The sequence below is a fragment of the Camelina sativa genome, chromosome 6 (assembly GCF_000633955.1).
Source record: "Camelina sativa cultivar DH55 chromosome 6, Cs, whole genome shotgun sequence".
Classification (NCBI taxonomy): domain Eukaryota; kingdom Viridiplantae; phylum Streptophyta; class Magnoliopsida; order Brassicales; family Brassicaceae; genus Camelina; species Camelina sativa.
Genome location: NC_025690.1, coordinates 25,723,454 through 25,744,203, shown reverse-complemented (window position 1 = coordinate 25,744,203; position 20,750 = coordinate 25,723,454). Strand labels below are relative to the sequence as shown.

The 20,750-nt window shown below is 32.7% G+C and overlaps 3 protein-coding genes across 3 annotated transcripts; 1 reads left to right on the top strand and 2 right to left on the bottom strand.

The window, feature by feature from the left end:
- LOC104793649 (rho GTPase-activating protein 3) lies at positions 3,325 to 6,025 on the bottom strand. The gene is made up of 5 exons (XM_010520047.2): positions 5,589 to 6,025; positions 4,678 to 4,798; positions 4,425 to 4,544; positions 4,105 to 4,335; positions 3,325 to 4,020 (listed from the first exon to the last, which is right to left on the bottom strand). Exons 1-5 carry the CDS (start codon positions 6,023 to 6,025, stop codon positions 3,556 to 3,558), a joined length of 1,374 nt encoding a protein of 457 aa, XP_010518349.1. The 3' UTR covers positions 3,325 to 3,555.
- On the top strand, positions 12,594 to 16,976 carry LOC104793648 (CDPK-related kinase 3). Its single transcript, XM_010520045.2, has 11 exons — positions 12,594 to 13,322; positions 14,176 to 14,306; positions 14,462 to 14,503; positions 14,608 to 14,716; positions 14,803 to 14,881; positions 14,971 to 15,267; positions 15,349 to 15,458; positions 16,000 to 16,107; positions 16,204 to 16,266; positions 16,336 to 16,503; positions 16,594 to 16,976. The coding sequence occupies exons 1-11, from the start codon at positions 12,780 to 12,782 to the stop codon at positions 16,729 to 16,731; spliced, it is 1,788 nt and encodes a 595-aa protein (XP_010518347.1). The 5' UTR covers positions 12,594 to 12,779; the 3' UTR covers positions 16,732 to 16,976.
- LOC104793647 (auxin-responsive protein SAUR32) lies at positions 18,160 to 18,979 on the bottom strand. The gene has a single exon (XM_010520044.2). The coding sequence runs from the start codon at positions 18,731 to 18,733 to the stop codon at positions 18,377 to 18,379; it is 357 nt and encodes a 118-aa protein (XP_010518346.1). The 5' UTR covers positions 18,734 to 18,979; the 3' UTR covers positions 18,160 to 18,376.

The following is a 20,750-nucleotide window of genomic DNA, read 5'->3' as shown; positions in this document are numbered from 1 at the left end:
ATGATAACCATTTGAAAATTTAAAAATTTTTGAAATTATTTTTCGGTTATTTCCGGTTATGGGTCGATTAGATGAATATATAACCATAAATAATCCAAATGTTATCCAAATTAAGTCGATTAACTTAATATAACCGATAGCAAACCGAATATAACCGTAATTAACCGAAAATAATGGAAAAAATAGTTTCCGGTTCGGTTCGGTTTGGTCGGTTATTTAGTCATTCTAATTTGAGGGTTGGCTGAGTTATGGTAAAGTTATGGCTGAGTTATCGTTTAGGGTTTTCTCAATAATATGAAAACGTATTCTTCTTTCTTTCATGGGTCTTTTGTTCTGTCAGATTCCTAATAAGTATTAAAACGTCTCTCGATGTCACAAAAAGTGTTGTTAATGAAGCGCAAAAAATCACTAATTCTGTGCCTACTCAAATCCACACGCATAATAAATTCATAAAGTGAGCCTTTTATCACAAGATATTATTGCAAATAATTAATTAATTATTATTCGAATTTAGAATTTTATTTTCCTTAAGTATTTCTCCAACAATTGAATCTTAAAATTATTATAACTCAAAATTTAAATTTAGAATGAAAATATGTCTATTATTAGGTTAGTTGATGGTTTCCCGCCAAAATATCGCTTTACAGCTTAGTTATAATCATTACGGGAAAACGAAAGGTCATGTGACGGCTGAGTTAGAGTGAATTATGGCTGAGTTATCACAAGTAACAATCTGAAAGTAAATGGATTATATATATGACTTTACGGCTGAGTTATAATATTTACGGGAAAACGAAAGGTCATGTGACGGCTGAGTTATAGTGAGTTATGGCTGAGTTATCACAAAAAACAATTTGAAAGTAAATGAATGATATATATGACTTGACGGCTGAGTTATAATATTTACAAGAAAACAAAAGGTCTCGTCGATTCATGTTACGGCTGAGTTATTGTGTTTTATGGCTGAGTTATCACGAGAAACAATATGAAAGTAAATGGCTGATATATATGACTTTACGGCTGAGTTATAATATTTACGGGAAGACGAAAGGTCTCGTCGACTCCACTAGTTTCTGTACACTCTTTCGCCGAAAACTCTACACAGAGACGTAGCTGATCGGTTTTCCATAGCCCCAAAAAACATTGCAACTGTCGATCATTGGAGACAAAAACTGGTGAAGTATCATGCGCCATTAGTTTCAGTGCCTTGTTCGAGAACATGTAGCTCAGCTTTAGCTCATTACTAAACGCGTCCAATCCGTAGTCTTCAAGAACAAGCTTCACAAGTTTGTCGTGTGTTGTGCCTCCATCTATCTGCACAACTATACAACCTCTATCGTCGGTGTTAAATACATATCTCTGTGTTTTTACCCAATTACCGGAAACAACTAGAACCGGAACTGAATCCATGAAAGAAAAATGAAGAACAAGGTGAAGAACAATGTGAAGAAGAAGTAGAAAGAACTAGGTGAAGAAGAAGTATAAGAACAAGAGTCGAACGACGTTTCATATTTCTGGAGAAAAAAAAAGATGACATGGAATACTGACATTGATGTTGCGTCCGACATGGCAAGTCAGCCATCAAACAATTAATAACTCAGCCTATATAAAACTCAGCCACAACATGAAAAAGATTACAGTAATTAAAAAAACATTACAGTAATTAAAAAGCAAAAAAATTGCTGCCAAATTCAGCCATATCGTTTAATAAGTCAGCTGTAACTGAATAACATTCTAGTAATTATTTTTTTGTTAATAAGTCAACCGTCAAATGGTTGAGTTGTATGATAAGTCAGCCTATCACGACTGAGTTGTATGATAAGTCAGTCTATTACGGTTGAGTTGTACGATAACTCAACCGTAACAGTTGCTCATAAGTCAGCCGTGTCGTAGTGATAACTCAGCCAAACTTTTGACAACTCAACCATCGGGTGAAAAGTTACCCGTAAGGACGGGCTATAACTCAACCAGATTTTAATAAGTCAGCCGTAAGGACGGTTGAGTTATAGCATAACTCAACCAGATTTTAATAAGTCAAATGTTTTTTTCCATAACTCATCCGCAACATTTATATGTAACGCATTACGGCTGAGTTATGGTTACACGTCAGCGATTTCTGACGTGGGGTCTGACGTGGCAATGACATTTTTCTAATAACGTTTTTTCCGATAACATAAAACAAGGGCATGCTGGGTATTTTGAAAATATTCAAAATATTCTAGTAATAAATCTTATTTTTTAAATTCGATAATATTACATAATTTGAATAACACTGGAGTAAATCACCTTTGTAAATTCTACGCACCGATGTTTCATTTATAATAAACATTTTGCAGAACGTGCGAAATTACTAGAGCGGAGGATGAATAGGTTCGTAAGAAGAATTGGAAAATAGTATAATTCATGCAACAACAAAAAAAAAACAAAAGCATAAACAAAAAAAATTCATGCAACAATCATTGTGATTAAATTTTCAACTTAATTTGCTTTTAGTTATTTGTTTCGAGAATCTCATGATATTAACCGACACTGCTTAAAGGAACTTAATTTTGATACTAGCCAGTCTAGTGGTCAAGTTGATAATATAAAGTATAAACCTTATATGATAGTATGATTTTTCTAACATTTGTTTACGAGAAGAAGACTCTTTAAATTTCGCTAATAGGAACAGAGAGGACTACTCTGTTTTGACTCTGTTGTTGTTGGAATAGAGAATGGTTCTGTATTTCCTATACAGAGGTATAGGGCTGTCAAATAGTCCATTTATGGATCATTCATCCATGAAGCGAGTTCAGTTGGACATTTTTTTATATGGATGGAAATTGGATAGTCTCAAATAGACAATGGTTCAAAAAATGTACATGTCCGTTAAAACTATTTCTAATTGGTCATGACTATGGACACCCCATTTTTATTTCTGTTATTTTTCACTTATAAAATCTGAATTTTATTTTTATTATCTTCTTTTATAAAAACTGAATTTTATTTTTGTTGTTATTCAATTATAAAATCTGAGTTTTATTTCTTTTATAAAATTGAAATTTTATTTTGTTGTTTCTTTTATAAAATCTGATTTTTTTTTTGTTGTTTCTCTTTTAAAATCATGAATTTGGTGGAAAAATTATAAAATTTCAATGGGAATCAAACTAATTATCAATCATAACTCTAAGGCAACATTAAAGCAAGCCCAAGAAATTAAAAAACCCCAAATTCTAACAAGTTTTTTCAATTTTCGTCACTTTCTCAAATTAAAAACCCTAAATCACTAAAACTCAAAACATTTCACCAAATTATGCAAAACAAGCTCCAATAATCATTACCCAAGGTTCACAAAGCCTAAAACAAGCATAATTTTAGCTAATAATCATGTACTCTATTAGAGTATATGAGTTTTCTCTAATATAATAGAACTCGGTTACATTTGTTTCCACTTCTGGATTGATTGGGTATAAATTTATCCCTATTTCAAACAACTAACACCTATAATCATATTTCACAATATTTTTTTACACTCTCAAAAAACACATAAAACAATAAAAGTGAGGTAAGAAAATTTTACCAAGGCAAAGAAGAGAGACGTGAACCCCAAGCATCTCGTCCTTTTTTTCCTTCATCTCGATTACTTGCAAAAGTTTTCTTGGTGGATTTGCTTAACTGAAACAATGGATGCTTACTCAGCTTCTGTACTGGTCCGATGTTTTTATTACCCGACGAAGCATCTAAAACAGCTTCGTTATCGTTTCTCTTCTTCACGTTCCAAAACTCTTCTTCATTGTCAGCCTCTAACCTACAGAGAGTAGCCACTCTCAAGAACTTAGGGTTATTATTGTTGGGTTTCTCAGGGCTTAATATCTCAGAGTGTTGTGATTCCCATTCTTCTGATGGATCAGATGTTTGTTTCTCTAGCCACCTTGCTTTCGCGTCTGCGTTTTCCCTCTCTTTGAGGTTCATTAAGATTAAAGTCTTTAGAAAGTTCATCACTTGCACCGCATGGATCAGTGCAGTTAAAGGATCTGCCATCTACAATATCATTAACATGTTCATGAGAATCAAAAGCTATAAGCAAAGTATAACAAAGCCTTCGTTAAAAGAAATATTACTGACTTGAGTCATGTTTGGGGCAAAGACCATGGCTACATTGCGAGCATTCATTTTGTTGAACTGTTCATGCTCCACAACATCAGCCATTAGACCGATGGCCCAGTCGAGAAGCGCAGATTCAACCGGAGGAAGTAGAGTCACAAGCCGGCTACAATCATCCTCTGTGTTACACCTCATTACTTGCTCTGGTGTCAACACATCAAGCACTCCTGTAGGTAACTCTCTAAACCAAGCCTGATTCAATCCAAAAACCGAAGTTTTTTATCAACTTCTTTGAACTTAAAATGTCATATAAACTAAGTAAATATAGTTTCTTAACACACCTTTATTAAACCCGCCAAGCAATGAACGTCAATTCCACGTGGTATCACACCGCGGTTTAGCTGCCTCCGGACATGCTCTTCTTTGCCGTTGTCTGGATTTATTCGGAATATTCCTTCTGCCTTAAGGTAACAAACAATCACACTTATAAAAAAAAACAATCCAAAAAATCTAAAAAACACATTTTAGCATGAACTCTTCTAATTCCAGAATAATCCAAAAGTTTCACAAAACAGAAAAGGGTGGAGACTTTACTCTAAGACCTCCTTCAGTGTATAGACGTTTTTGCATCCTGAGGAGGATTGTTGGGACACTGTTTCCTCTGTCGTCGTATGAGCATTGCATTGACTTCGCCGATACTCCAAATACACTTACACTGGCAAAAAAAAAAAATACTTATAAAGACAAACTAGTCTGGTTTAAACCAATAAGTTTGATTATGTAAAAACCCATATTTTACTCTTATATAAATGAATCAAGAGAAACACATAAGCTCAATCATTAATTAGAAATTAAAAACCGATCGTGATATAGTAACCAACTTAGTAAAACGACCTCACAAGTCTTAATCAGAATTAATCAGTCTTTTACTTCACAAGTCCATCATCCACGGAAAAGTCGATTTTATAAACAAAAATTCTTAATATCAAAGTTGTTGTGTAATCGTGGTAGAGCCCAAATTATTCTAATCAAGTTTAGAGCCCCATGAGTCACTCAAACACCACTCCTTCAGGCCATAAGTTGTTTAAAGACCAATCTTTATGTCTAAATAGTTTCATACTGTTTTTTTAACCAAAAGGTTAGAAACTTAATTGTTTTCATATTGTTTGTGTGGGCTAGAATAAAATGGGTCTTGAATATATAGATCTTTTATATAGAAAAACAAAAAGAGAATCTTCTTCTGTGAGGAAACGAGAGTGTCGTAATCATGCATTTAAATCCAAACAAGCAACCATCTTAATGATTCTATCCAACACAGTAACATGCCATACAGATTTCCAGCTATGAAATATATTTATTTAATTCCTCCTATCTTACTAATTTATTCAAGAGCAAAAAAAAACATGCAATAATACTGTACCCCTCATTCATAACCTCACAATTAATATTTAAACTATACTTATACGTCTTGGTAATAGTAATTAATTGATTATTTAATAATAGACCTGGCGCTAGGAGCTCGAGGAGGAACCTCCGGTTCAAGTTCAGAAGGAAGACCGAGAAAACCATTAAACCGGTCAAAAGTCACGTGACTCACGTGCTTAACCTCCGTCGGCCAACCTATATCCATAGACGACGCTGCCGCCAAGTCATCGTCCCTTCTCTCCATGGTGCACGACATCACCAGCGACTTCCTTAGAACCGCCGCAAGGAGGTCTACGATAGTTAGCTGACCCGACCCCGCGGATCCGTTCCCGGATCTTGACGCGTGTGAGCTCAACGGCGTCGAAACGTCGTAGTAGTCTGTGCTCGTAGTGCTATGTTCTTCTTCTTCGTACTCGTCTTCATAGTTCTTGTGGATGTTCTCGTATATGTCTGGACCGGGTCGGCTCGGTTTAAACCCGATAGTTCCTGTGGATTTGGACCGGGAGAAGTTTGTCATCCTTTGTTTTCTTGTAAGGGAGAAATATGAGAGAATGTAATGTTAATTGTAGAGTTAAGAAGAAGAAGAAGAAGCTTTGAATGTGAGAGAAAGAAAAAGAGATAGAGAGATATAAGAGTTTGTTTGGTGAGAAAGAAGGAAAAATTTTACAGATATAATTGCGTGGAAACAAAGGGACGATTCTTTCTATTTTATTTTTCTCACTATGTTTTCTTTTTTGGGATCTGTGTTTAGTGGATAGGGAGAAAGAGTGACGGAGACGTAAATGAAAATGATACTCAACTTGTATGAAGTAAAATTACTGCGGTGAAAATAAATTAAAAAATAGTTTAAAGATAAATAGAAATTTCTCATGATAAGATTAGGGTATACTATAGTACTAGTTTAGTAGTCGGCTCGTGACGCTGCCTAGGAGATGATTAGATGAGATGGGTGACAACTGACAAGTAAGAATGGGGGACATACGAGTCAGTGTTATTTTTTGGAGCTTTCTTTGATTTTTGTTTTATATTGACATTGACATTTTTAAGGGGTCGGTCATAAGTAATTTGTTTTCTAACGCTCGAGCGCCTCTGCGAGTCATGTTAGAATTAGGATTCTTCCCTCTCGTTTTTTTTTTTTTTTTCCCAATTAGAACGTATATAGTTATATAGTATATGGTATACAAGTTTTTTTTTTTTTTGTTCGATTGATTATGAATTAAAGCATCATTAATGATTAAACCTATACGACGTCGTTGTTAAGTGGGGGCGACGATATGTAACTCGACATCACAAAAGAAGACTTCGCTGTAGTGTCTTGGCTATTTTTTGTTTTCGGAATACGTTATCACATGGTTACATGTGCATTGGTTCTTTGGTTCTTTTATCATGTCAAATACACTACAAAACATTTGGTATCGTATTGATTCTAACTTTTCATGATCCGCTAAGTTAAATTATACTGTGTGATGGAAAAAAATTAAAAAATAAGCTTTGTGTTTTCATACATTCTACAACATATTTTATAATAATACTCATATAGAGGTAGCTCAAGTCGTGCTTCTATATATAGTTCAAGATTAATAAAAACAAACGCGTTATTTATTTGCTTAGTTGTAGATTATTGTGAAACGATCGTGCTGTGTTTATTCGATATCATCATTATTGGTATAATATTTTTCTTTTCATAATTAGACTACTAAATCCTAATACAACAATTCTTGTTTCTCATTTTAAATGATAAACTAGTCATCGTTTTCGATTTTAATTTATATAGTATAGGTTATGAATGATTGCTTTCTTCTCCAAAGTCCAATCCAGCTGCTCATTTATTATCAAGAGGCTACAATTATATAGTTTAGAGCTTAATTAATTGCGCCGTAGAAGATACACAGTATTAGTATTCTTTTGGTTAGAAAATAAAATAAAATTCGAGAGCATATAGTTAACAATTCGCATTAAATGAGCAGTGGTTCACGTGATGTCTTCTGTTTCAATTCATCGCGTTTGCCGTACGATGAAGACATTATAACAAACAATCTGACGCTTCACGTGATGGCTCCTACGTATAAGGAAGGAATTAGTAGTTTATTACCCTAATCTTCCTACTCTATATAGTTTTGATGCTATCTTCTCTTTAATTAGTCTTACTACTACATCAGTACATATTACAACTAAAAATCAAAATTTATTTCCTTACGGCATCTTTAGGTGGTGTTTTGTAAAGAGTTGCTCTTGATTAAAAAATTAAAAAATATTAAAAATGTATCTGAAGAAAGAGAAACTAAAAAAACGTTTCTTCTTTAAGATCTTTAAAAACTGACCGAGCAACGTTGTTCTTTTTTTCTTTCTTTTTTATTGGTTAACTCATCTTTTATTAATAAAATATTAAATATTTAATTTTAAGCAATTGGAATAAGTTGCTTATGGCTAAATATGGTCTTAACCGGATTTAATACCTCTACTGGTTTTTCACTTCTCAGCGTGTGTTACCTTGTTAATTGTCACATTTACAATATAAAATTTTAAATTTAGCATAAAGTTTCTTTAGGAAAAGCAACAGTGCAGTTTTTGTTTTTGTGATTATTTAAAAAATGTTTTAATTATTCCCGTCGAGGCGGACAAATGTTTGCCACTTAAAAAACTTTTTAACTTTTAAAAGCAATATCTAAAATGTTAAATGTCATTAAACAACCGCATCTCAACATTGCAATATATATATATATATATATATATATATATATATATTGTGTCAGAAATTATTGCAGTAAGATGAGATCCACATTAATACTCACTATAACATATAATGTTATACAAAATTTGCATTCAAATAAATACATTTGTATTTTTGATATTTTTTCTTTTCCAAAACATCTACTATTGAAAAACAGAATGCAGTGATATATATCCAAATATCTACAATACTCGCTAACCATCTGTGTTATTTCATGTACAGTCGTTTTAATATAAGTTATAAGAATATTTGTACAAATAATTGTGATCGATATGTGTATATTTAGGAAGCTAAGGTATATCTAAGGTTATTGGTCAAAGAGATCAAATTATAGCACTATAACAGGGAAATAAAATATTGAGATGGTTAGTGGAGTTATAAAAAATGCATGCGCGGAATCTATGAGCAAAGATGGCTTTGATACTTAGCGACAAATAAAACATGTATGCTGATGGGTTTAGTCATTTTAATGATAAAAGCCAAAATGTAACTAATAAAATACTATCATTTATATTTTGTTTGTTGTAATCATTCCATTTTTAAGTTAGGATGCCAATATAAGAAACAAAAGCTTAGATAGTAAACAAGCGCTAATATAACAAACATTAATTAAATTATGGCCAGATCAGTGAATTTTTTGTATATAAGATCGAAAAACATATTCGACAAAACTTTGTCGTAATCGCCTGTTTTTATAATAGTACTTTTTGGATACAATATTATCTATTTTTTCAATAACCCAAATCAGTGACTTTCTTATAGCTAGTGTGAATATTGAATGATCCAAAATGAAAAGAAAGATTTTAGCTTTAACCAAAAAATAAGTAAGAAAAAACATAATAAAATATAGGTAAAGTGTATATGTGTATGCTGAAATTATCACATGATTCCAACAATCCAACAACTCCAAAAAACGCCGGTCCAAATGTTTCGACTGCACTGCATGCTTCTCGCATAAGCAAAAGTATAAAATATTTTAAATAAAAATATTTTTATTTTTATAAACAACAATGTAACAACATACACGTACGCAATGTATGTATAGATAACGGATTATAAACAACAATCATACGCAATGTATGTATAGAAAACGGATTTTAATAAATATGTAATTTATATATAGAAAGTGATATTGACACATATTCGTATGATTGTTTAATAATGTTAGCTTCAAAGTTACTCTTTGGTTCTCAAATTGTTTCGTCACTAGATTTTAGGTGTTGTGGCAACGACTTTAACCGAAACCACACCAACTATAGTGTCTACTGTCTAGAGAAGACAAGTGGCCTTTTCAGTGTTTCGTTTGATTTAATCCTTAAGCTACAACTGACCAATTATAATACTCATGCTTTCAATATTTCTAATTTAATTATTATAAATTCAGAAAAAAAAACCCAAAATCTAATCAGATCCTACCCGTACCTGACTAGGAAATTCATACAAAAATTGTGCGTATTATAGTAATATTTTCTTAGTGGAAATTGTGGTCTCAAATTGTTGTGTTTATGAATATCAATCGTGTTTATCGAAAAGTTCAAACTTAAATTGTAGATATGATATTTCTGGAAGTTGGTTCACTGAGAATTAGGCCTAGAAACGGGTTGACATTGGACCCATTTCGGCCTTTGTACACAGAATAAGATTTACATTTGTAAACGAAACGACACACTGGGCTTAAACGTATTGGGCTAGTTATCTAGGCTCTGGCACAGATATTATAGATCAATTGAACGCTTCAACATTTATATATGTGTGGCTAAATTATCTAAGGTTCGTACATGTTTGACCTCATGTCCTGATGATTTTAATTTCAACGTTAACGACAATTTTTTTTTTCTAAAACAAAAATTTTTAATCTACGAATTAATAAAAAAAAAATTGAAAGGGAATATTGTGTCATTTTACTCAACTAAAGAGTATGTTTGATTGGCGGATTTAAATATATATTTTTTAAGACCACATGTCACTATTTAAACTACTGACAAGAAATATATTAATATACTAAAACGAATAACCGTTGACCATTGGACATAAATCCAAACGTAGAGTTCTTAAAACATACGCTATGATATCACATGAAGGTAAATTATTAGTACCCCATTTTTTTTTTTTAGCAAAAATTCTACAGAAAATAGTATAGATGTTACTTTCTTCTCTACCGTTCTTCATATTTGTCGACCTCTAATGTTAGTCTTGACTTTTATTTAAAATACAAAAAAAAAATCATAATATATGTGAATTAAAATTAAAACAAGTGCGATGTTGTTGGACTAACTTTAAGTCGGTTCAATATTTTAGTGCGGCCTAATTGGATGGTTTATTCCGACTTATTATTTAATTCAATTCCCCATTTACATTTATTTTATTTCTTTGTAATTGTACATGTTAGAAAATTTGACATATTATAAAATTCAACTATGGTTCGGCGTTTGGACAATTACTGATGTAAAATTAATCTGTATATTTCCTAATATCTGCGGATACAAACAAATGGTTAATTCTAAAACGTTTAATGGTTTTAATTTTGGTTATACTAATTTATTTCGAGCTTTATCTGTCAAAATAAATTCAAAGATAATCTGCCTCTTACCTACTTGATAGTAATGTTTGTGTTAAGTCTGTTATAGACGTCGCTTTACCAATTAATTACCAATAGTATAATTTAATTTTATGATTGGATTTAGTGGCACACTAATTTTAGCTAGGAACCACAAAATCAAGCAGAAATAGTAGAGATGAAGGATATGATACGATAACCTCTTTTTTAAAACGAAGTAAAAACACAATCACAGATAATTAATACTGTAAGATTTAGATATAATTTCTACATAATATTAATTTCAATGCAAATTATCTTTCCACAAAGACGAAGAAGGAAAGGTTGTAGATAGAACTATTTTAATTGATACTGTACTATCTTGAAGGATAAGACACATTATTATTATTATTATTTTTTGCTAACAGCATAACTTTTTAATGTCGAAAAATGAACACTTTTCCTGAAAAAGCGTTGATAATTAATTTGAAAAAAAAAAAAATAATTTAGAAGGATGTACAAAAGAATTCCAATTTCGAGAAAAAGCTGTAATCACGCCGTGTGTTTAATCGCAGATAAATTACATTTAAAAGCACTCTACTCTACGGTCGTGATCTTGCCACGTAGGATAATGTACTCCGACGACCAGGTCGCATTATAAGATGTCGTGAGAATCGTACGTGTAAAAACCTCGTCGTAGTTACATCCAATAATAATAAGCCACATGTGGTAACAAATCCACCCTTCTTTTATTTTTTTTTTCTTTTTTTGAACTCATATTAACTTTATTCAAATATATTATAAATTTAAATAAGGAAACGGCAAAAAAAATACTCAGAAAGTGACAAAAGACAAAACATTTAAAGGAAAAAAGGGAAGCGTCAAAAGAACTTGTACTACTATCATATAATAAGAAAAGAAAAAGACATAAGGACAAATAAAAAATTTGTTTATCCAACTCATATTGGTACGTTGAACCCAAAAAAAACTCATATTGATATGTAAAACTGATTTCTTAGATGCTTTTACCCCTAATAACATAGTCAAAATAACTAAATTTAATGGTTTTACGTATCTATATATTCCAATGTATACTTTCTAAAACATTTGTATAATTGCCANAAAAAAAAAAAAAAAAAAAAAAAAAAATCAGTAAGAAGCCAATCTCAATATCTTGTCAATACAGTTCTTTTTTTCGGATATAATTTTATAGATTATTTTACTTAAAAAGTAATTTATATCATTATATTTTCTTAAGTAGATATTTGTGTAGATAATATTTATATGCACAATTATAAAATCGTTAGTATTATTATCTTTCTAAATCAAACAGATATGATAAATTAAGTGTTAAAACTTAAAATGGTTATGAAATTACGTGCCAATATTATAATTTGTCTTATATATATATATAATTTTTTAAAAACAAAAATTTATGGAACACAAGTTGTATTATACAATAAACTCCTCCCAACCTCTCACTAGTCATTACATAAACCAATTGACAAAAAAAAATTAAAAAAAACATAAAGACAAAACAAAATGATTAATTAATCAAAATAGGGATAAAAAAATGAAGTAAATAATAATACTGGAGTAGCGGAAGGTTGTTGTTGAATACTAGAACGAGTTAAATGGTACACAACATCGAGATCTCCACCTTCCATTTTCAACATCTCAGATTTTAATCCGACGGTTCTTAGTCGTTCTTCTACTACGCAAAAAAACACCACCGTTCCGTTCTGTTCTGTTCTGTTCCGTTCTCTCTCTCTGTCACTTTGGTTTCTCTTTTGTCTCTTTTAACACTTCTTCTTCTTCTTCTTCTTCTTCTTCTTACCTTTGTTTTGTCGTCTCTGCTTCTGCTTCTTCTTCTTCTCATTCTTACGTTTATCGTTTTCTTCCAATTTAGATCTCTCTTCCTTTTGATCCGATCCGTTACTCGCTCTATGTTGCATCAATTTTGTTTCTGAAAGTTTTGATTTTTATTTTGTGTTTGTGTGGGAGATGGGGCAATGTTACGGGAAGGTTAATCAGGGTAAGCAGAATGGTGAAGAAGAAGCTAATACGACTACTTATGTAGTCTCCGGTGATGGGAATCAGATTCAGCCTTTTACTCCGGCTAATTACGGACGAGCTAAGAACACTCCTGCTAGGTCTTCGAATCCGAGTCCTTGGCCTAGTCCTTTCCCTCACGGATCAGCCAGTCCTCTTCCTTCCGGTGTTTCTCCTTCTCCGGCGAGAACCTCCACTCCGAGGAGGTTTTTCCGACGGCCTTTCCCTCCGCCTTCTCCGGCTAAACACATTAAGGCTTCCTTGATCAAAAGGCTTGGAGTGAAGCCTAAGGAAGGTCCGATCCCTGAGGAGAGAGGCACTGAGCCTGAGCAGTCTCTTGACAAGAGCTTTGGTTATGGCAAGAATTTTGGGGCTAAGTACGAATTGGGGAAAGAAGTGGGTCGAGGGCACTTTGGTCATACTTGTTCTGGTCGTGGCAAGAAGGGTGACATTAAGGATCATCCTATTGCTGTCAAGATTATCTCCAAGGCTAAGGTTTATAATTTCTCCCCATCCTTTTAAAAGATTTTGGGATTACGGCATTGGTGTTATGAGTATTATTGAGTAGAGTGCTTTAGCCTTTAGTGTGATTTTTGTTTATTGCTGATGATGCGACAAGAATCTATTGGAGGGTTTTGAAACCTGCAATGAGTAATGCTTCTTACATTGTTTCGTTATTGAAAGTAAGATTCTTGGGTTTTGGATAATGGCTGTGGGGGCAGTGAATTGTCTTTTTCTTCCACCAGATTCTCTTGAGAGAAACAAACAGTGTTGTCTCTTTGGATAGGAAATTTCTTTTTGTCTGGCAGTGAGAGTTGAGTAGACCAAAATGTGAGCTTTTGTTGATTTGTCTGCATTAGGACAAAGATGACCATCAAAATAATCTGAAGTGTGAGTTACATGTACTTATGTTTTCTGAGCTTGCCTTCTTTAAAAGCGTTTATTTATTCTAGTAGTGAAGCTTGTTTTCGTCGCAGATATGTTACGTTTTGATTACTTAGCTGTTGATTTGGATGAATGTTATGGTCTTTCCATGTGATATTTGTTGTCTGTTCCATCTTTAGAAAAAAAAGATGATTTAGAAAACATAGATAGAGAAGTCTCTGTATGGCTGCGTGGTGGGGGAGAACATAACCTGACATTCCTTTTGTCTGCATTAAGACATAATGTTTTAAAGTATGGGCATCAATTTCAAATGCTCGTGAATTTGTCTCTTCACTTGTTTGCTTATCTTTGTAATGTGGCTCGTCTCTGACACATTTTGGTGACACTTGTGCTATCTTTCTCATTGATCAGACAAGCAAAAAAAAATGATTTGTTGAATGAATTATCTTTCTTTGTTTGGCAGATGACGACAGCAATTGCAATTGAAGATGTTCGCAGGGAGGTGAAGTTACTGAAATCATTATCTGGGCACAAAAATCTAATCAGATACTATGATGCATGTGAGGACGCCAACAATGTATACATTGTTATGGAGTATGTCTCTTTCCTAATTATATGTTATCTCTTCTTCAATGTTTTAGCTGTAACATTGCTACAAGTTTCTGAAATGCATTTCTTGGAATATATCTTTGTAACCGGATACACCTTGTAACCAATTACTTATTCGATGTTTGGTTCTGCTTGACCAGGTTGTGTGAGGGTGGAGAACTTTTGGACAGAATTTTAGCAAGGTATGTCTGATCAATCTTAGGTTTTTCTCTGGCTATGTCTCCAAATTTTAATGCTGAGAAATTTTGTCATACTATGCTCAAACATTGCATTCTCTTGTTTTTAGGGGTGGGAAATACCCAGAGGAAGACGCAAAGGCTATTATCGTACAAATTCTAACTGTTGTTTCATTTTGTCATCTCCAAGGAGTTGTTCATAGGGACTTGAAGCCAGAGGTCTGCTTTTTCTTAAACTTTCCCTCTCTGTACCTCCAGTAGCTGTACACATGATTACTAAACACTCTTATTACCTTGTTCAACAGAATTTTCTATTTACATCTAGCTCTGAAGACTCAGACTTGAAGCTTATTGATTTTGGTCTCTCAGACTTCATCAGACCTGGTAAGAAGTGTTATACTTGAGGCATTCTCACTATAATTTCCTTTTCACTGCCTAATCGTGAAATTTTGTTTAACTCCTCCTCTATACAGATGAAAGGCTAAATGATATTGTTGGAAGTGCTTATTATGTTGCCCCAGAAGTTCTACACAGATCATATAGTCTTGAGGCTGATATATGGAGTATTGGAGTTATTACATATATACTCTTATGTGGAAGCCGCCCGTTCTGGGCGCGGACAGAATCTGGAATCTTTCGCACAGTGCTAAGAACTGAACCAAACTATGATGACATACCTTGGTCTTCTTGTTCATCAGAAGGTAAAGAATTTGTGAAACGACTTCTCAACAAAGACTATAGGAAACGAATGTCTGCAGTACAAGCATTGAGTGAGTTTTTTTTCTTACACATATTACAATTTATATGTATTTTTTGATTCTTACAGAACTTTTTTGATGTCTTATTTTCAGCTCATCCATGGTTACGGGATGATAGTCGTGTGATTCCTTTAGATATTCTGATCTATAAGTTGGTCAAAGCCTACTTGCATGCAACACCTCTTAGACGTGCTGCTTTAAAGGTGTCGCCTCTCTTCTCTTTTCTTTTGGCAGAAAGTTCCCAAAGATTAAATACATTACTCAGTGTTCAAGAAAGCGGTCTAGGTGGCCGCCTAGGCGCCGTCTAGGCGCTAGGCGCTCAGCAGACGCCTAGATGACCGCCTAACCCGTTTAAAATTACATACATTTTATTTTAATATTTATTTTTGATTTTTAAATTACATATAATTAAATTATTATGTTTTATATCTATATATGTAATTATAAACATTTATATGTTGTTAATATAACTTAAATAAATAGATTTTTCTTACCGTTGTTTATAATTTATAATTTTTTTATTTTTATAACATATATTTTAATATAATTATATATAATGTTTTATGTTGTAAACGCCTAAACCGCATAAAAATCGTTTAGACTCCGACTAAGCGTTCTAGGCGCTAGGCGTTGGGTCACCGCCCAGATACCGCCTAGCGCTTTCTTGAACACTGACATTACTAAAGGTGTAAAGAGTTCATTTTAGTATATTGAAGCAGTTGTAAGTTAAATAATTGAATGCAGGCACTAGCGAAAGCATTGACCGAGAACGAGCTTGTCTATCTAAGAGCACAGTTCATGCTCTTGGGACCAAACAAAGATGGAAGCGTCTCCCTCGAAAACTTCAAGATGGTAAGTGCTTAACATGAATGAAGGAGCCTTTTGGTGACATCTGGTAACTTAATTTTCTTAACTAAAAAAGCTTTTAATAAGCTCAAATCCTCGCAGGCGCTTATGCAAAACGCAACAGACGCAATGAGAGAGTCAAGGGTTCCTGAAATTCTGCAAACGGTGAGAAAAGAGCATAGTTTACAAAAGATGAAACAATGGTTTGGTTTCTAATGATCATCTGTTTGGCAGATGGAATCTCTAGCGTATAGGAAGATGTATTTTGAAGAGTTTTGTGCAGCAGCAATTAGCATCCATCAACTAGAAGCTGTTGAAGCTTGGGAAGAGATTGCAACCGCGGGTTTCCAGCATTTTGAAACCGAAGGAAACCGAGTGATCACAATCGAAGAACTAGCAAGGGTATGTTTGTTATATAATTGTAGTTCCCTCATCCATCGAGAGAATCTGTTTTGGTTTCGAAAATTTAATCTGATGGGTTTATCGAAACAGGAGTTGAATGTGGGTGCGTCTGCGTATGGACACTTGAGAGAATGGGTAAGAAGCAGTGACGGGAAGCTGAGTTACGTAGGGTTCACCAAATTCTTGCACGGAGTTACTCTTCGTGCTGCTCACGCAAGACCTCGCTAGTCCCCCTTCTTCTCTATTTTTTTTTTAGGTTTTTTAATATTTTTGTCTTCATCAGAACAGAGTTAAACTAGACTTCTGAGGGGTATTTTCGTCCGTTTTTTTTTTTTTTTTTTTTATCATATCATAGAATTTCAAAATTTTAAGGTACAGAAAAGACCAAGATGAAAAGGAGACAAAAAAAATGTGCATAAGGTAGATGGATTTAAGTGATTTTTTTTTTTCGCAAGTATATTATTATATGAACATATATGGTTTCATGCAATATTCATTTGGAAAATATATTATGTTAATTGCTTTTTACATTTTCTCATGTATTTCTTTAAGCTAATGACTTCATCATCTCCATTAGGAGGACCCCATTACATTATATGACAAAATGCGACTATTTCGAAGGGTTCAAAAGCAAAAGACGACAATAAAGCTACGCTGTCCTAATCACCAAAATTTAAAAATGAAACGAAAAGTTACAAAACAACAATTAGTGATAATTTAACCCCCCAAGCCTTTGCTTTTTTCTCAATTGGTGCCGACAATCGAATCATAACCATTTATTACACAAATCATGATAGTGAGATGAGTGGGTTCGATCGTACCCATTAGTCTACGGAAAACAGGGAATCTACATATACCCACTTTATCTTCTTCTATAAATAATTTGATTTCTTCTTCTTTACGAAACTATAGTCTATTTGTGTTTCACAAGTAAAGATATTTTGTGCAAACTTCACTTATTAAATCTAATTTTTAATTCTATAGAAGATATATATATTAGAAGTGAAGTAGTACTACTGCGCATAATTTTGGTAGAATAATAGTAGTATATAATCTTCTTGGTCGCATTCTTTTTGTTAGGTTTTGTGATTGGTGAAATAGGATCTTTGAAATTAACGCATGAGAGAGTAAATGACTCTGTTAACATTGGAAGGTGTAGATTCTCTTTTGATTTTATAGTCATATGAAATTTAATGCTTCACAGGACCAGCCGTTACAAACTTACAATGGAAGGTAAAAGGAAATACTTATAAACATCAAAATAATTTGAGAGAATCTCTCCTTTCTTTTCCTTTTTTTTTGTCTATATCTAAATATCTAAAATAAAAGAAGATTTTCTAATATCACAACATTGTTTCAAAAAACGAATACAATGTTTATGCTTTATTAGTTTCCAACATTGGCAATAAAAATCTCATAATGCCACAAAATTTATGTTTATGAAGACTTTCATATATAAACGATTCGTGAGCCTAAAATTTTGTGATATTTTAGAGTATTTCCTTACAGATTTTTTAAAAAAAAAATGGAATTTTGTGTTTTCAGTAAAATACGTGTCTAACAAATGCAAATTTCCAAAATGTGTCATCTTCTTCGTGTCTTTGTGATCATCGTCGTCATGCTTATCTACAATCTATCAAAAATGGGATAAAGCAATAAAATAAAATAAATTCAGAAACAATAACATTCTTTTATCTTGAACTCCATAAAACTACAGAAAAACAAAGATTCGACAAATCGATAAAACTAAAAAGATTCACTTCCTCTACGGGTTAGGCCTGTTTTGGCTCCACAACTCCACAAGATTAAACATAAAAATATTAAAATTTGAACACATACAAATCACCACTCATCAATTTATCATCATCATTCATCAGGCTCGGAAACATCCAACAAGATGATGATACTGGTCACGGCCACCATGATGGTTGTTACCATTATAAACCGATCTCTCTCCATCAATCAAAGCTTGAACGTAACGAAACTCCTCCACGTGGCAAGGAATTGTGATGGTGCCCTTTTGATCAAATCCATACTCGTCTTCTGCTTCTTTCAGCAGCTGCATGAACAATGGATGGTTAAAATACAAAACAGGAACAATAAATCTCTGTTGCTCTTCTCCTTGAGATCCCACTTTGATCGCTAAACACCCTTTTGGAACATCTTTGACTTTGACTGTTTGTTTGCGATGTAACTGGAAGCTCTTCAGGGTTTTTTCTCCGGTACCCATGATTTTTGAAAACGTTTGTTTAAGAAAAAAAATTGAAGAAACCAAGAAAAAAAGATAAGCTCTCTTTTTTTCTCGAGGAAAATTAGGTTAGAAAGCAGGCCATGGGTCTTCAAGTGTGAGAGATGTGATTTCGAGAGAGCTAATCAAATTGTTCATTTTTTTTTTTTTGTGGAGAGTAGATGAATGAAAGAAACACAAGAGGGTGTTTGTTTTTATAAAGAGAAGGATACACTAGTGTTAAAAAAAAAAAAAGTCCATCGAAAAGATACGAGACGCTCCTATTTTCTTATTCAGCTTCTCATATATAAAAACAATGGTGGTATTAAAACAAATCCTATTTGGTTGTCATTTGTTCTATAAAATTGTAACCAATTAGCAATAATTATGATGTGACGAACAAAAATAGCAATAAGTAAGAAAAAATCAACGATAATTAACTATAATATATCAAAGAAACTCTATCGAGTGACACTTTTTATATTACAAATGTATGTATACAACAAAACATTATACAGTACTTAAGAATGTGAAGTGTGAGACTTAAAAAAAGGACGTCAAATTTTATAAATTAATAGTACTTTCTTTCATAAAGTCATTTGTTTTACATTTTTTACCCATATTTAAAAAAAAAATATTAACATTATTCTAAATATACTGCTGTAAAAGATTTTTAAGAAACCGCAAGAAATGTATGGACTCCGTTGTTGATTATGCGTCCACAAATAGTTTTAAGAAAGTTAATGTGGTCAGCAACTAGTAATGACTAATGAGTAATGGCGACCAGTAGTTAATATTGGGTTGGTGACTCAAGAAAAGGGTAGGAATTTTAATTAAGTACTAAACCGAGTAAATTAGTCAAATTAGGCGACAATTTACTGTTTTACCTAAAACCAGAAGCACAATGCATGTAATGGCGAAAAATATATCATCAATTAAGAACGCTAAAAGCGTGATCAAAGTATGAAAAGGAAATTTGAAACTGACTAATTCTCATATACTGTACGTGTTCAAGAAATTTTCAGTTACAGAATCTGGCTGGATTTACTTTAACTATTTATCATACCAACAAAAATGTTCGATATGATAGTAGAAAGAAATTATTTGAAACTCACAACTAAATTTAGGAGCCGAAATATGGAAATGGCAAAGAAAAATTACATTGCTAATAATTGGCACAGTGTTGATCAATCGACATATTTCGTTTTGTTAAATGGAAAATACGTGTAGTCTGAAATTTTATATTTAGTATTGGAGAGGCTTAGGTATTGTTAGTTATAAAGAAACAGAATCAATGTCGTCACATGATGGAGATTGGAGACGTGATGATGTATCATATACCCATTTAAAAAAATCAAAAATATTGCTTCTATATATTTCTATATTATGCAATATATCTTGTACACACACTATGCAAATCGATATCTTAAACTTGCAAAATATATACAGAATTATAGATATATAGATAAGTCATGATCCAAAGTCGGGGACAATTCGATGAACAAGACGCAGCCGGTCTAAGACATGTCCACGTATAAAAAAAACTTTTTGTTTTCTTTGTTTTGGTTTTGGTTTAGGTGTAAACTATCTTTACAATTTAAAATCATTCAATATTCAAAATAGCACTTAACATCATCAACACGATTCGGTTAAGCAAAATCTAACGGTCGATTGGATCAACGGTTTAAGCACAAACCGGCCGGCTTGATTCCGGAGTTACTTTCTGGATGGATTTTGAATTTAGGGGAAGTATTGGTTTAGGATTTAGAAAGAATTTTAATGACTTTAAAAGTTAGGTAAAATATGTTGTTATTCAATCAAGACTTTTAAAAACTTTTTAAAAATTTGGTGTTATTGGTTGTGGATTTGTAAAAAGTTATCTAAAATCTTGATAAATCTAGTGTTATTGGATTAAGAGTTTTATAAAGTCATTAAAAGTTTTATGTTATTCAAGTAAAATAAAAGAATCTTGGATTGTTAATGAATTCAAATTTTATGTTATTGGTTTAGGATTTTATAT